We start from the raw sequence: 13,916 nt of genomic DNA, 5'->3' as shown, positions 1-13,916 counted from the left end.
AAAAAAGTAAAAAAGAGGGATAAAAATGATTAAAGCAAGGCTTCGCATTGTGCGTTCCTTTCGATGAGAACGACGTTAATGTCGATAATGTGCCTGGGCTAAAGAGAAACAAAAAAAAAAAAAAAAAACAAGGAAAAATAGAAGGCGAAGAGAAAAAAATAAAAAGAAAAGAAACACAATAAAAAGGAAAGAAAGATAGAAAGAAAGAAAGAAAAAAGCACAAGAAGAAAAGAAAAAGAAACAACATCGCATCGGACGCCGGTATGGCGACGCGGCAACGCGGCGGCGCTGCTTTCGATTTCGTTCGTATTATAACTCCGTCTTTCTTCCTCTTTCTTCGGCCGTTTTCGGCTGCTGGTAGCGTAGACTCGGGTAAGTGGGGAGGGGACACGGACAAGGGCGATGCTCGACGAGGCGTTCGCGACTCGGGTGGGGCGGGTGTACGCCGGGATGGACCGACTCCGTAGGTCTCTCACAGTGCCGAACTTCCTCGCTCGTCCCGTGCTCGTCACCGCAACCGTGTTCCGCAACCGTGTTCCGCAATCGTTTATCTCGTATACGTTCCCGTTCGTGTAAAAGAAGAAGAAGAAGAAGAAGAAAAAAAAGGACAGTAGTACTCACTCTATTTTATATTATTTCCTTATATCGTTAACAAATTCAATTCATTCGTCGAGACTCAATCTAACATTTATATATATATATATATATATATACATATATATATATATATAATATATTGGTGTACCGGTATTCTAGTTCTTTTATTATTTATTTTTAATTCGTTCTTCGCTTTTTCTCTCCTATTACAAATCATTATTATACATTCTTCTTTCAAAATTGTCGAATTAATTTCTGTGTAAAAAAAGAAGGTATATATATATATATATATATTAATAAAAAGAGAGAGGGAGAGAGAGAGAGAGAGGTGTTATAGACAAGACAGGATAGATTAAATAGATACGTACGAGATAACTTCGAGGAAGCTGCTCAACGAAAAAAAAAAACAAAAAAAGAAAAACAAAAGGGAAGAAAAAGGAAGGAACAGTGTGTGTGAGAGAGAAAGATTAGACACGGACATAGATAAAGATAGATAGATAGATAGATAGATAGATAGTAGATAAATAGTTAGAGAGAGAGAGAGAGAGAAGGAGAGGGAAGGAACTGGCAGCAAATCGAAATTTCCTCGCTCTCTCGCTTCCACCTTTGGTACCGAGGGCATACCACGTGACCATTCGCGAACGGTATCGAAGTGAATCTCGTTACGGAGTGCGGAGACACGCTGCGGAGAATTAGTCGAGTGCGAGAGAGATCGATTACGTTCATAACCTCGAACCTTCGTCGTTTACGCCCTTCGTCGTCGTCTTTTTATTCCTTATTACTTATTCTTTCGTATTATTTTTATATATACATATATATATATATATACATACACACATATATATATATATATATACATATATTTTATTTTCGGCCGGTTATTAACGCCGGTGAATTAAGCATTGCAAAGAGTGTTTGTGTAAATTCACGTAGTAATATAAAAAAAATGAACTCGACGAAGGTGTCGTCGTCATCGTCGTTGTCGTCATCATTGACGTCGACTACGACGTCGTCGTCGTCGTCGTCGTCGTCGTCGTCGTGTAACAGCATGAACGATCAAAAGAAGAAGAAAAAGGAGAAGAAGATTGAAGAAGAGAAGGAATTGTTATCATCATCATCATCATCATCACTAACCTTGTCGTCATCGTCGTCATCTTCTTCTTCGATGTCGGGAATCAAGGAAGAGGAAATAAGGAAGCTCGAGGTCGTCACAGAAAAGGGAGGAGAAATAGACGAAAAGATGGAATCGACGAAGAAAGGAGAAGAAGCTAATCGATGCATTGAACGCGTTCAGATCGTGCCACTTATGCAGGTGAGTCTTAAAGTTACGTAACTTATTCTTTAGGGAAGAGTATATATGTATCGTATTAGAGATATAGACAGAGACAGAGAGAGAGACAGAGAGAGAGAAATAGATATATATATAGAAAGAGAGAGAAAGATTAAGTTGGATGGTGTTGGTTAGAATAAGAAGTTATAAAACGTAGGTAGAAAGAGAGAGTGAGAGGGAGTGAGAGAGAGGGAGAGAGAGAGAGAGAGAGAGAGAGAGAGAGAGAGAGAGAGAGAGAATAGGTTGGGTTTGGTCGCGGCCGATTGTCGATCGGTTAAGTTTATTCTTTTGAAGGCATGATTTAAGTAAGTGATTACGAAATTTTGTTGATATTAATCGATAAGCCCGATCGTAATCATACGATAAAAGTAATATTATCAGGAGGATAGACATTTTTTTCTTTTTTTTTTTTCTTTTTTGTATGCTCACATTTTCTAGAACGAGAGAGAGGGAGAGAGGGAGAGACGAAAAATTGATCACGTGGTGATACAACATGTTCTAAAATCATTCAATTTATTCTACTTTTTTATTGAATCGTATCGAGCTATAGATAAGCTACATAATATATATGACGAATGTCCTTCGAATAATTTTCTACGATCATTTCTTTCAAATCGATTATAAATTGCTTTTTTTTTCGTTCTTTTTCTTTCTTTTTTTTCTTTTTTTTTTTTATGAATGACTTGTTTTTTCTCATCTGTTATTGTTGTTATTTTTTTCCTTTCTAAAGGAAAAAAATAATATTTGTCTTGACCGGTCACGTGAGACTCTCTCTCTCTCTCTCTCTCTCTCTATCTTTCTCCCGCGATAATTTGAATATTTATTTTCGTGTACTTACACTGTCCGTCTATTTTTCTTTTTTCTTTCCCTTTTCTTTTCTCTTTTCTATGTAGTATGAATGGGAATGAACTCTTTTTTTTAACAAAGACGAATTCTAAGAACTCGTACTTGGTATTTTCGATCGATCGATACAGGTGTTCTGTAACTTTCGAAAAATTATCGCGATCGTTAAAAATGTCTCGGGCTATACTTTTACGGCAGGTGCCACGCCTATTTAGTTCGTAAGACCGATCAAAATCGCTTTTGTACAGTGAAAGAATGAGAGAGAGAGAGACGGACATATACAACACACACACACACACACTCAAACGTATCAAAGATAGGGTGAAAGTTCTTTACGACTGGATTGGACGCACGTGACCAATTTTATTTTCCTTTTTTTAATTTTTGTCCTTTTAATTTTTTTCTTTTCCTTTTTACAATTTTAGCAATGCGTGTCGTAACTTTAATTAGAAAATTATACAATGTTCATACAAATGATCGAAGAATACATGACTAAGATAATCGCGTACATTTGACTAATTATCTTGTAGATCGTAATCCATTGATGAATTACATAATAGAAAAGGTGTAAAAATCGTCAAGGGTTTGAGTAAAAGATTGTTGAAAAAAATTTCTAGTTTTAATTAGTTTGAAGTGAAAAAAAAAGAAAAAAAAAATAAAGAAAAGAAAAGTATAATCTAAGGAAAGAGTTTCAAGAAAGGTTTAATCGATATTTTAAAAATGACGTAAGAAAACTTTTGGCCCGCCCTGTAGAAGAAGGAAAAAAAAAGAAAAAAAATAAATATTTTCTAATAGCTTATACGCACGCACGCATGCAAGCATGCACGCACGCAAGCATGCACGCATGCACGCATGCACGCATGCTTACACTAACGCATAGACGAAGCACACAGTTCGTCTAAGCGAGTTGGCACGTACTAGATGGTAAAACAAGCCGGGCGTAACAGCGAAAAGGTTAATGCAAATTGTAAGCGAGCTGGTTTTCTGCTCGCTTTAAAATTGGTGAACAAGAAAGGAGCTATTACGGTATATATATATATATATATTTTTTTTTTATTACACGACATATACACACACATATATATATATATATATATATATATATATATATATATAAATTTAACTATAATTGTAAGATTAATTTTGGGAATTACTTTGTACGTTCTAAAATGGAATTAACGATAGAGGAGAGAAAACAAAGATATTAATAATAAGACATAATGTAAAATAGTTAAGGATAAAAGAAAATAATAATATATATTTGGCTTGAAATATTGGCCTGGAATTTGACGAAAACAGTTCAACTATTTTTCAGTGTCTCTAAGAGATCTTTCACGACATTTACTTGCGTACATGTATGTATGCGATAAAGAACGCATAATTTATGTTGCCTACACGCTTTAATGTTTCGTTTGTTACATGACGCAAGATCTCTCTTTCTCTTTTTCTTTCTTTTTCTCTGTCTGTCTCTCTCTCTTTCTCTCTCTCTCTCTCTCTCTCTCTCTCTCTCTCTGTCTCTATTTTTTCTCTTTCTTTTTATCTTTGCATTTACATACAACGCGTCGATCGAATTAACAAACTCGCGTGCCCTTTGCGCGCCAACGAAAAAGGTTGATCTTATTGTTATTATCGTTTTAATAATTATCAGAGATACATATCTATAAACGAGATTGGATTAAGAGGAAATATCACATTTTATTTATAGAACCGTAAACATTTCTTATTTGATCAGTAACTTTTATTAATTAGTGATAAGCATATTGTAAAATAAATATATATATATATATATATATTTATTTTACAATAATATTTTATTAAATTAATATTTTATTAAAAATTGACATTTTAATTAAAAAAAAAAAAAAATTTATTTAAAAGAAAAGAGATGAATAAAAAAAAAAGTAAAATAAAATGTTTAAATAATGGAGGATCCATTAAAATAATATTCAACAGCTGGATTAAAATGAAATCGTTTTACGTGAGATTTGTATTTTCTATAGTATAAATATTTCGTATAATAATTACGATGAACAAAAGGAAAAATATAGAAAAATAAATGAAATTAAAGTAATATTAGATTCTATTGCATTCGATATATATATATACATATCGAGTACATACACACACACACATTATATTTCGTTCTATCATCATGGATATTTCTCGATTGCGATAGTTAAAAGTAAATGTTGTTTGGCTCGTTACTTACTTGTTAGAGAAAGTCACCGCAAGGTATGAAATCCATTTTACCGAACGATCCTGAATCGTTTTTCTTTCTTTCTTTCTTTCTTTCTCTCTCTCTCTCTCTCTCTCTCTCTCTCTCTCTCTCTCTCTCTCTTTCTATGCATTCCTCCAAGCATTTCCAAGCGACATAGACACGTACATATATATATATATATATATACTCACACACGTACATAAATAGTTGGGTATTACGATCGATGGAATCTTCTCATAAATTGCTTGCTTCCGTATCGTCAAAGGCTTCTCCTTGCGTATTTCTGCATCTTCGTTTCTAATCGGCGAAAGTTTTTCCAATTTACTCTGCAAGACCTAATATGTATATCTTTGATATGTGCGTGCGTGCACATTGATGCACGTTGATGCATTCAAGATGGATAGATCTTTCCTATTAAGGAAAGGTTAGTGTAAAACGAGCAACCTGAATGAGACGACGACGACCCTTTTGAATGTATACGTCGTGGAATTAGAAATAAGTGAAACTTCAGGGAAGAGAAGGAAAGAAGAAGGTGGGTGGGATGGTGAGAACTAGTAATTAATTAAATCCATACTCGAAACATCTTCATATTTAATTGATATAGTCGAAGTGTCTAATTAAAGCAAATACGTATACTATATAAAAACATACAATGAAAAGATCTGTTATTCTTTTATTTATTTATTTTTTTATAATATCGAAATATTAAATAATTTTTAATCATAATATTGATTTCGTATTTTTTTCTTTTCTTTTTTTTTTCTTTTTTTTTTATTATTAAACACCGTCTTATAGAATAGAAGTAATATCTTTAAACTCGATATCAATGATATCGCGAGCAAGCAACGGAAATTACAATCGTATAGAATTTTTAGTTGGAATTTTCAGCGATAAGGAAAAGGGCGTCGGCAAGGACGTGTTTGAATATAGTCTCTAAGTCCTGGGGTTGAGAGCATAGAACTCTCCTGCCACCTTCGCATTTGCTGCAGACGTGAGAGAGGGCAACGACCCATCGATCCTTCGGGAGAACCGACACGAGACTAGGCCAACCGGAATACTGCACTATGACCACCGGTACACGATGGACGTAATACGATGTACTTGCAATATATACATACATACGTATTAGATACATAGATATAAAATGATTAGAAATTTTCCTCTACATTGAGAAATTATTTTCTATTTGTTTCTTATAATCTTTAAAAATATTTTAAATAATTTATAAAAAACGCAACGTATTGAACATTTACAATCGAAGATGCAACATTTTGTCTTTTTCTTTTTGCTCTTCTTCTTCTTTTTCTCTCTCTTTTCATTTTTTTTTTCTTATCTTTTTTTTTTTTTCTTTTTCCTTCAAGACGATGCCCACCATCGGCTTTTTCAAACACATAGTTTGACATTTGCATACATCATACGTCAACTATACGTAACGAGTAATTAATTATGTCACGAGTAAACGACTTACTCACAATGTAATTATTTATTTTATGACGATAGATCTATACAAAAGTTGTCATACGATCCGTTACATCGTCGGCTATTATGATAATTAAGCGAAAGTACGAAGATGTTAACTACCTTCTTAACTGAACGATAAGTATATTTCTCTCTTTCTCTCTCTCTTTCTTTCTTTCTCTCTCTCTCTCTTTCTATATATATATATATATATATATACATACGTGTTGTGTTATTTTTTTCTTACGTCGTCGTTGACAATTTGCTTACAAATTTTTATCGAATAGATCGTCGAATTTGACGAAATATTTCTTAATACAATTCCATTACATAACGAACGTGTAACGAAGTCACGGAGTGTGGAGTAAGAGAGAGAGAGAGAGAGAGAGAGAGAGAGAGAGAGAGAGAGAGAGAGAGAGAGAGAGAGAGAGAGAGAGAGAGAGAGAGAGAGAGAAATAGGAGGGGAGATTGTGGTAAAATAGTACTAAGTAGTGGCAGAGTGATGGTAGTGGTAGTGGTAAAGGTAGTAGTGGTGGTGGTAGTGATAAGGAGAGGGATGAGGACGGGAGGGGACACCTTCGTTTTCATTTTCACGTGTCTTTGGCCGGTGGTGGTGCTATTTGCGGATCAAGGACTAACGAAAAAGCGATTCACTCTCGTTCCATGACGCTCTCCTCTCTCAGTGGTGCGTGAGTTGACTGGTCAGAAATTCACTTTTAATCTTTTGCTTGTAAGCCAAGATCAGCTTTGAGATCGCATACATTATAATAACCGAGAAAGAGAACGCTTATTTAATGCCAACTACCGTTGAACATTCTCTCTCTCTCTCTCTCTCTTTCTCTCTTTCTTTTGCTCTGTGCGCCTGCATAATAAAGCCATTCATTGTGACTAATTTAAGTAATCTCTTTCGTCTGTTTCATCGATGAAAAGTGTAAGAGCTAAACTGTTGACAGAATGATCAGAGACTGAAAGAGAGAGAAAACATGAAAGTCAAATTGAAAATATTAAAAGCAATTTTGTATCTAAAAATAAGATTCTTAGGACCATGCGTATCATAACTTCTCTTCTTTTTTCTCTCCTTTCTTTTTTTTTTCTTTTTTCTTTTCTTTCTTTCTCTCTCTCGCTCTCTCGCGTGGGATGTGAATCTATCAGACATTTTACGTAATTATACTTTGGACCTTACGCCTTATAATTTTTTTTTCCTATCTGTCTCACATTTATTTCGAAAACAATCTTTTCATTCTTCTCTTATTTTAATATATACGTACACACACACACACATATATATATATATTTTAATAATAATAATAATAATTGTTGTTATTATTATTACACTCTCGTTTTACTATTACATATTTACATAGAAAATTTGAATTTTATTGTTAGCGATAGTAACAATCATATCCTTGAGATGTATCATTAAAAAAGGAAAAAAAAAAACGAAAGAAGGAAATTAAAGTGTTAAACTTCTAAGGACATTAGTCATAATAGATAATGGTCGGTGTCTTCGTCTAGCATTTCCTGTTTTTAAAGGAAAAATACAATCGTATATATATATATATATATATATATATATATATATATATATATATATACATACATACATATATACATGCGATACATAAGTACAGATAGATAAATAACTGATCTAACTGCAAGACGATTGGAAAAGCATTGGATTGTACTCCAGTCTATTCTATTGAAGTATCTATTTGGTAGATACGACCTTTCACCCCGGAAACTAGAAACGATATAGAAATGTTATCGAACAAAGTCTGACTTTGTTATCCAGCGTGAAATGAAGGATCGATCGATCTCATCGATTCCATCGTTTTCTTTTATATTTATCATTTCAAAATATCGTACAATTGTTTTATTATTTATTTATTTTTTCTTCTTCTTTTTTAATTATTTATTTTCCATATTTTCACGTACGCACACACATACATACGCACAAGAAATAGCTTGATTTCTAAGCTTTATTGGATTCATCATTCTCTTGATTTTATATATGTATATATATATGTATATATATATATATTTATGTATTTGTATGTGTGTGTATGTGTTTACGTACGATATTCGTGAAAGGCCGACCGATTGAGTAGTTGAGTAATAGTGTAGCTGTTTTTTTGCTCTGACTGATTTTGAAATGGCCAATGCGCCACAGGGCGAAAACAAAGAAAGTCGATCAAAGGAGGCCAAATTTTCTTACATTTCGAGCGTATTTCTCAATATTACTTTTACACAATATAACATCAGTTACTTCCATATGGTTGATATATTCATTAATACTTGGAAAAAAAAAAAAAAAAAAAAAAAAAAAAAAAAAATAAAAATAAAAAAAAAATGAATAAAAAGAAAAGAAAAAAAAAAGAAAATCATTTTCCGTGCAATAGTTTGCACGTGGTGCAACTTTAAGAAGTACGTCTTTGAAAAAAAAATCTTGGGTAAAAGTTTAAGTCGTGGGTGTATGTATGTGATTAAAAAAAAAAAAAAAAGAAAAAAAAATGTTCGATAGAATACACTTGTATACGTACACGTGTCTCTTTCTTTTTTTCTCTCTCTCTCTCTCTCTCTCTCTCATTGCAGGTACCTACATACACAGGCACATATATATATATATATGTATATACATAGTTAACTGTAGGTCCACGTTCTTATACATGTCGGAGCATAGAAAGGCAAGGCCTTGATATTTCGTATAATAAGCTTTAAGAATTATCTCTTGGGGATTGGTGCAAGCCTGCCTGGTTTCAACTCTCTTGCCTTCTCCCTCTCTCTTTTGCTTAACCTCTCTCTTTCTTATAGCCAAAGGCTTGGACCGGACAAATATATATCGTGATATCACAAAGTCGAGATATCTCTCTCTCTCTCTCTCTCTATTTCTATCTCTATCTTTCTCTTTCATGTGTATAGAATATGTAATATATTTCTGAGATCACCACCTCCCGTAAATCCGGCGGTGAAAATAGAGAGAGAGAGAGGGAGAGAGAGAGAGAGAGAGAGAGAGAGAGAGAGAGAGAGAGAAGGGGGCGCGAGAGGTAGAGAGAGAGAGAAAATAGAAATAAAAGAGAATAATATGTAAATAATAAAAATAATAATAATAATAATAATAATAATAATAATAATAATAAAAAAGGAAGAAAAAATCGAAGAAAGAAAGAAGGAAAGAAAGAAAGGAAGAAAAAAAAAAGAGAAAAATCAGGAACTCGTTTATAATCCCACATGTCGGTTAATTATACGATCTCGCGAGATATGAGAAGGACAGACAAAAGGTGTCTACCCAGGAGAGGGAGTTCTAAGGGGAAATCTGCGATATTCGATTATTAAAAATCAACCCGTTCGTTCTCATATTTCTTTCGTATTTTCGTATATATATATAATACGTACATATGCATTATCATTGCAACATAGTAGTAGTAATAGTAATAGTAGTAGTAATAGTACTAGTAGTAATAGTAGTAGTAGTAGTAGTATGTTCTCCTGTTTATTACAATCATTTTTTTTCTTTTTTTCTTTGAATTTTTTTTTCTTTCTTTTTTTTTTTTTTTTTTTTTTGAGAGGGTGGGGATAGTTCACAATAGCCAGCCGCAAGAGACACATTCAAAGAAATACATTCTGTTTTCGCGGTCGCTCGGATTCTTAACATTCTTGCGGTAATTACCGAAGCTATAAAAAGTAATTTTATTCCTTTGGCAGTAATGCGAGTGACTACATAGAAAAGACAGAGATAGATAGATTATTGATGGATAAAGATAGAGATAGAGATAGAGATAGAGAGAGAAGGAAGATAATAAAAGATTTTTTTCTTTTTCCTTCTTTTATATATATATATATATAGTGTTTGTCATCTAGTTGTATAAATTCATGACATTATTGGGCTCTTTTAAATATATTGCTAATTAAGGTGGCTGACCTTGCACAAGATATATGCAATCTCGTCTATATGAATTCTTGAGTGATCCTTGATAATTTTTTTTTTTTTTTTTTTTTTTTTTTTCTTAAATAAAGATATATAAATAATCATGATAATTAAATTTATGCATAATATATTTATGTAGAGGAATTAGTCAGGCATGGTTAGCGAAACAATGAATGTAATTATTAATTATTATTATTTAAGAAATATTCTTTAGAAAGAGAAAGAGATAGGGAATGAGAGAGAGAGAGGGAGGGAGAGAGAGAGAGAGAGAGAGAGAGAGAGAAAAGGGAGCGCGAAAAGTTATCGGTCGAGCGAATGCAAGCGTATAAACGTTGCGTAAGCTTTGAACGGAGACACAAGCGGAGTTATTTCGTTCAATGATCAATTTGTCGTCTACACCGACTTATTCGCTATATTCGCAAACATATATAGAACAAGACGAACATATATAAAAGTATAAAATGCGTACGGCCGATTTCCTTATTCGTCGATTTTCTCTTAGTAATACGTACACATACGATTTTCACAAAAAAGGCGAGGAGAACCTATTTTACGAGATCGATTTTCGACTTTAACCGCTCAATCGACTTTACTCTAAGAGAATTTAAAAGGAGTTAACTTGTATCTTACTGTAAATGTGGATTATTCGTAGATAAGCCTCCAGTGATTGACTTTTAGATCGTTTAGAATATACACGTACGATTAAATCAAATCTCAATATATGTATGCATACATCTTGTATACATGCATGCATCTACGCGTACTTATATATATATATGTGTGTGTGTATGTATATATGTATACTTGCGTGTATGCATATGTAAAATGTTAGGACATTAATTTTGAGGTATTAGCAACAAAGAAAAAAAGAAATCTATTAAATTCGAATAATTCAATTAGATTAATATTATGACGATAGAAATTATTTATACGAGGAAACATTTGATTTAAATGAATTAAAAGAATATGCACGAGCATATATATATATATACATATTTATATGCGTATGTGTGTATTATATTCGTACATAGACCCGTAACGAGCGGAAGGACAATTTAAAAATATGATACCCAGTATTAGTTACAAAATATCGGTTCTGTTCGAGATATAGTAGTAACTACGTGAAAGATTTCTACAATAACACAGCCTCCCGTTAGTCAGGCCGCTATCCCTCCCTCCTCCTCCTTCTCCTCCTCCTCCTCCCCTTAAGAAATCGGACTCGAGTTTAACGCGGAGAGCCTCGCGGACTCTCTGCGGTCGACACTCGAGAACGCGTTATTTTATTGAGAAAACTGTATTATTGCGCAAGATAACGAGCCAAGAGAAAAAAAAAGATATTGGAGAGACAGTGCGAGAGAGAGAGAGAGAGAGAGAGAGAGAGAGAGAAAGTAGTATTATGTAGTTAGATAAATAAAGAAAACTTTCCATTAATTATCTTCGATTCGACGAATACCTTCTTCTCGATAAAAATAATTAATAAATAATTATTAATATATATTAATAGAAATCCATTATTTTTGCGTGAACTTCAAGACTTTATTTAATATGTTTCGGATTGTCCGATTTGGGTCAAATAAATAAAAAAAAAAAAAAGAAAAAAAGAAAATAAAATAAAATAATGGATTTCTTTTTCCCCAATCTAATATTATAAATAAACATGTATGTTTACTAATAATTTTTTTTTTTAATCATATATATATATATTTTTTTTTATTATTATTATTATTATTTAATCATATTTTATTACACGTTATAATAGTTAGTTTTATCCGTTATATTACAACGTTATATTACATTCATTATCGGGCTCATAAATTTTCCCTTTGAAATTTAATATTCATAACTTCGCTTTATATTACACACGACGATGAGTTCGTTTAAACACATTATAATCATGATAATAATACTTATGTATTTAAACAAGCTTTACTCTTTCATCTATATCACACAACTATTAACATTTATCCTTTTAATATACATACATACATATATATATATATATGTATATATATAATAAGAATAAATTATAATCTTTTATATATGTATGTGTATGTCTAATGATAAGGAAAGAACGTATATCGTATGTAAACAATATACATAAATATACGCATATTATAAATATAAGGACTACGTTCTTACGATTTTTTTCCGGATGTTTCGTTGTAATTCTAATTACCATCACATATGGATATATCGGGGAAAGAGGAAAAAAATAAAAGAAAAAAAAAGAAAAGAAAAAGAAAGAACTCACGTTCTCTTTGGTTGATATTCTTAAAGGAATCGTGCGGAATAATAAATCATATGGCTGTTGCCGCGTCGTCCTTCCGCTTTGCTCACTTTCGTTCTCTTACTCGTGAAGGTCGGACGTTCGAGAAGAGAAGATTAGAGAAGAGAAGAGGATAGGAGAGGATAGAACCAAAGAGAAAAAGAGAACGACGAACGTGAAACACACAGTCGATCACGTTAATGTCATGTTGAACGATAGATAGAAAACGAGTTCGTATCTTGAAAGTGTCGGATGGATAAAAATTTGTAATTTCCGTTTGTGTTCTTATTCTTTTTTTTTTTACTCTATCTTTATCTCTCTCTCTCTCTCTCTCTCTTTTTGTCTCTATTTCTATTTCTTTATTGTTCATTATTATTATTATAATAGTAATAATAGTAATAGTAATAGTAATAGTAATAGTAGTAGTAGTAGTACTAGTACTAGTATACTTCGATTACGTTGGAACGAGCCAACACATCCTCCACGAAAGTTACAATACAAGTTTTATCTTCAATTAACGATTTTATTAATAGAAACTAATCGTCGATCGGCTTAGAGATAATTGCTTTTAAAAAGTAAGTAAACACGACGTTGTAAAATTATATCGAAAGATACGCATACATAAATGCATACATACACATAGAAACACGTACATATTTTATATATATATTTGTGTGTATGTGTATACAATTACACATACATATGATTCTCTCTCTCTCTTTCTATAATGTCTTTTAGTATCTTCATTTTTTACACATATACATTGTAAATTGTTAATCATTTATCTCACTCAATGTATCTAACGAACCGAGACCTTCTTTTATTCCTCGATCAGCTGATAACCAACAATCGAGGCGGTATGCCTTTGCTTCTTTCCTCTTCTATTCTGCGACAAATGATTTTGCAATGGTTTTATACCAATAGAGAGAGAGAGAGAGAGTGAGAGAATCGAAAGTGCATACGTAAATAAAGGATACCAAACAAGCATTCTCGCAGATAAATAAGACGTTTCTTTTTATAGTAAACACGGGAAAGTCCTGAGTAAGTAAAGAAAGAAAGAAAGAAAAAAAAACTCCGGCAAAAATACGATTCGTTCTTTAACACCAGCTGAGAAATTAAGATCTTTCTTTTTCTCTTTTTTTTCTCTTCTTTTTTTTTTTTTTTCCTTCTCTCTTTCACTTTTTCTCACTCGTTTGGGAAATTATTATTTATGTAAATATTGCATATGTACCTGAGCTTGAGAAAGAAAAACGAAAGAAACAGGTAGCTATATGTATTA

The 13,916-nt window shown here is 32.5% G+C and overlaps 1 protein-coding gene across 2 annotated transcripts in view; it reads left to right on the top strand.

Annotated features, from left to right (window-relative positions):
• Positions 1 to 840: 840 nt before the first annotated feature.
• The window catches only part of LOC124429940 (terminal nucleotidyltransferase 5C), a 67,580-nt gene continuing 54,504 nt past the window's right edge, over positions 841 to 13,916 (top strand). Inside the window, exon 1 of one of the 2 annotated variants that reach the window (XM_046975826.1) lies at positions 841 to 1,909. In XM_046975826.1, the coding sequence (XP_046831782.1) occupies positions 1,544 to 1,909 (366 nt within the window). In that variant the 5' untranslated portion in view covers positions 841 to 1,543. Of the gene's footprint in view, positions 1,910 to 7,107; positions 7,132 to 13,916 lie in introns of those variants that run through there. The other variant, XM_046975831.1, reaches the window with a different exon arrangement.

This window comes from Vespa crabro, chromosome 17, assembly GCF_910589235.1.
Source record: "Vespa crabro chromosome 17, iyVesCrab1.2, whole genome shotgun sequence".
Lineage (NCBI taxonomy): Eukaryota > Metazoa > Arthropoda > Insecta > Hymenoptera > Vespidae > Vespa > Vespa crabro.
This window is presented reverse-complemented; position numbering and strand designations above follow the sequence as displayed.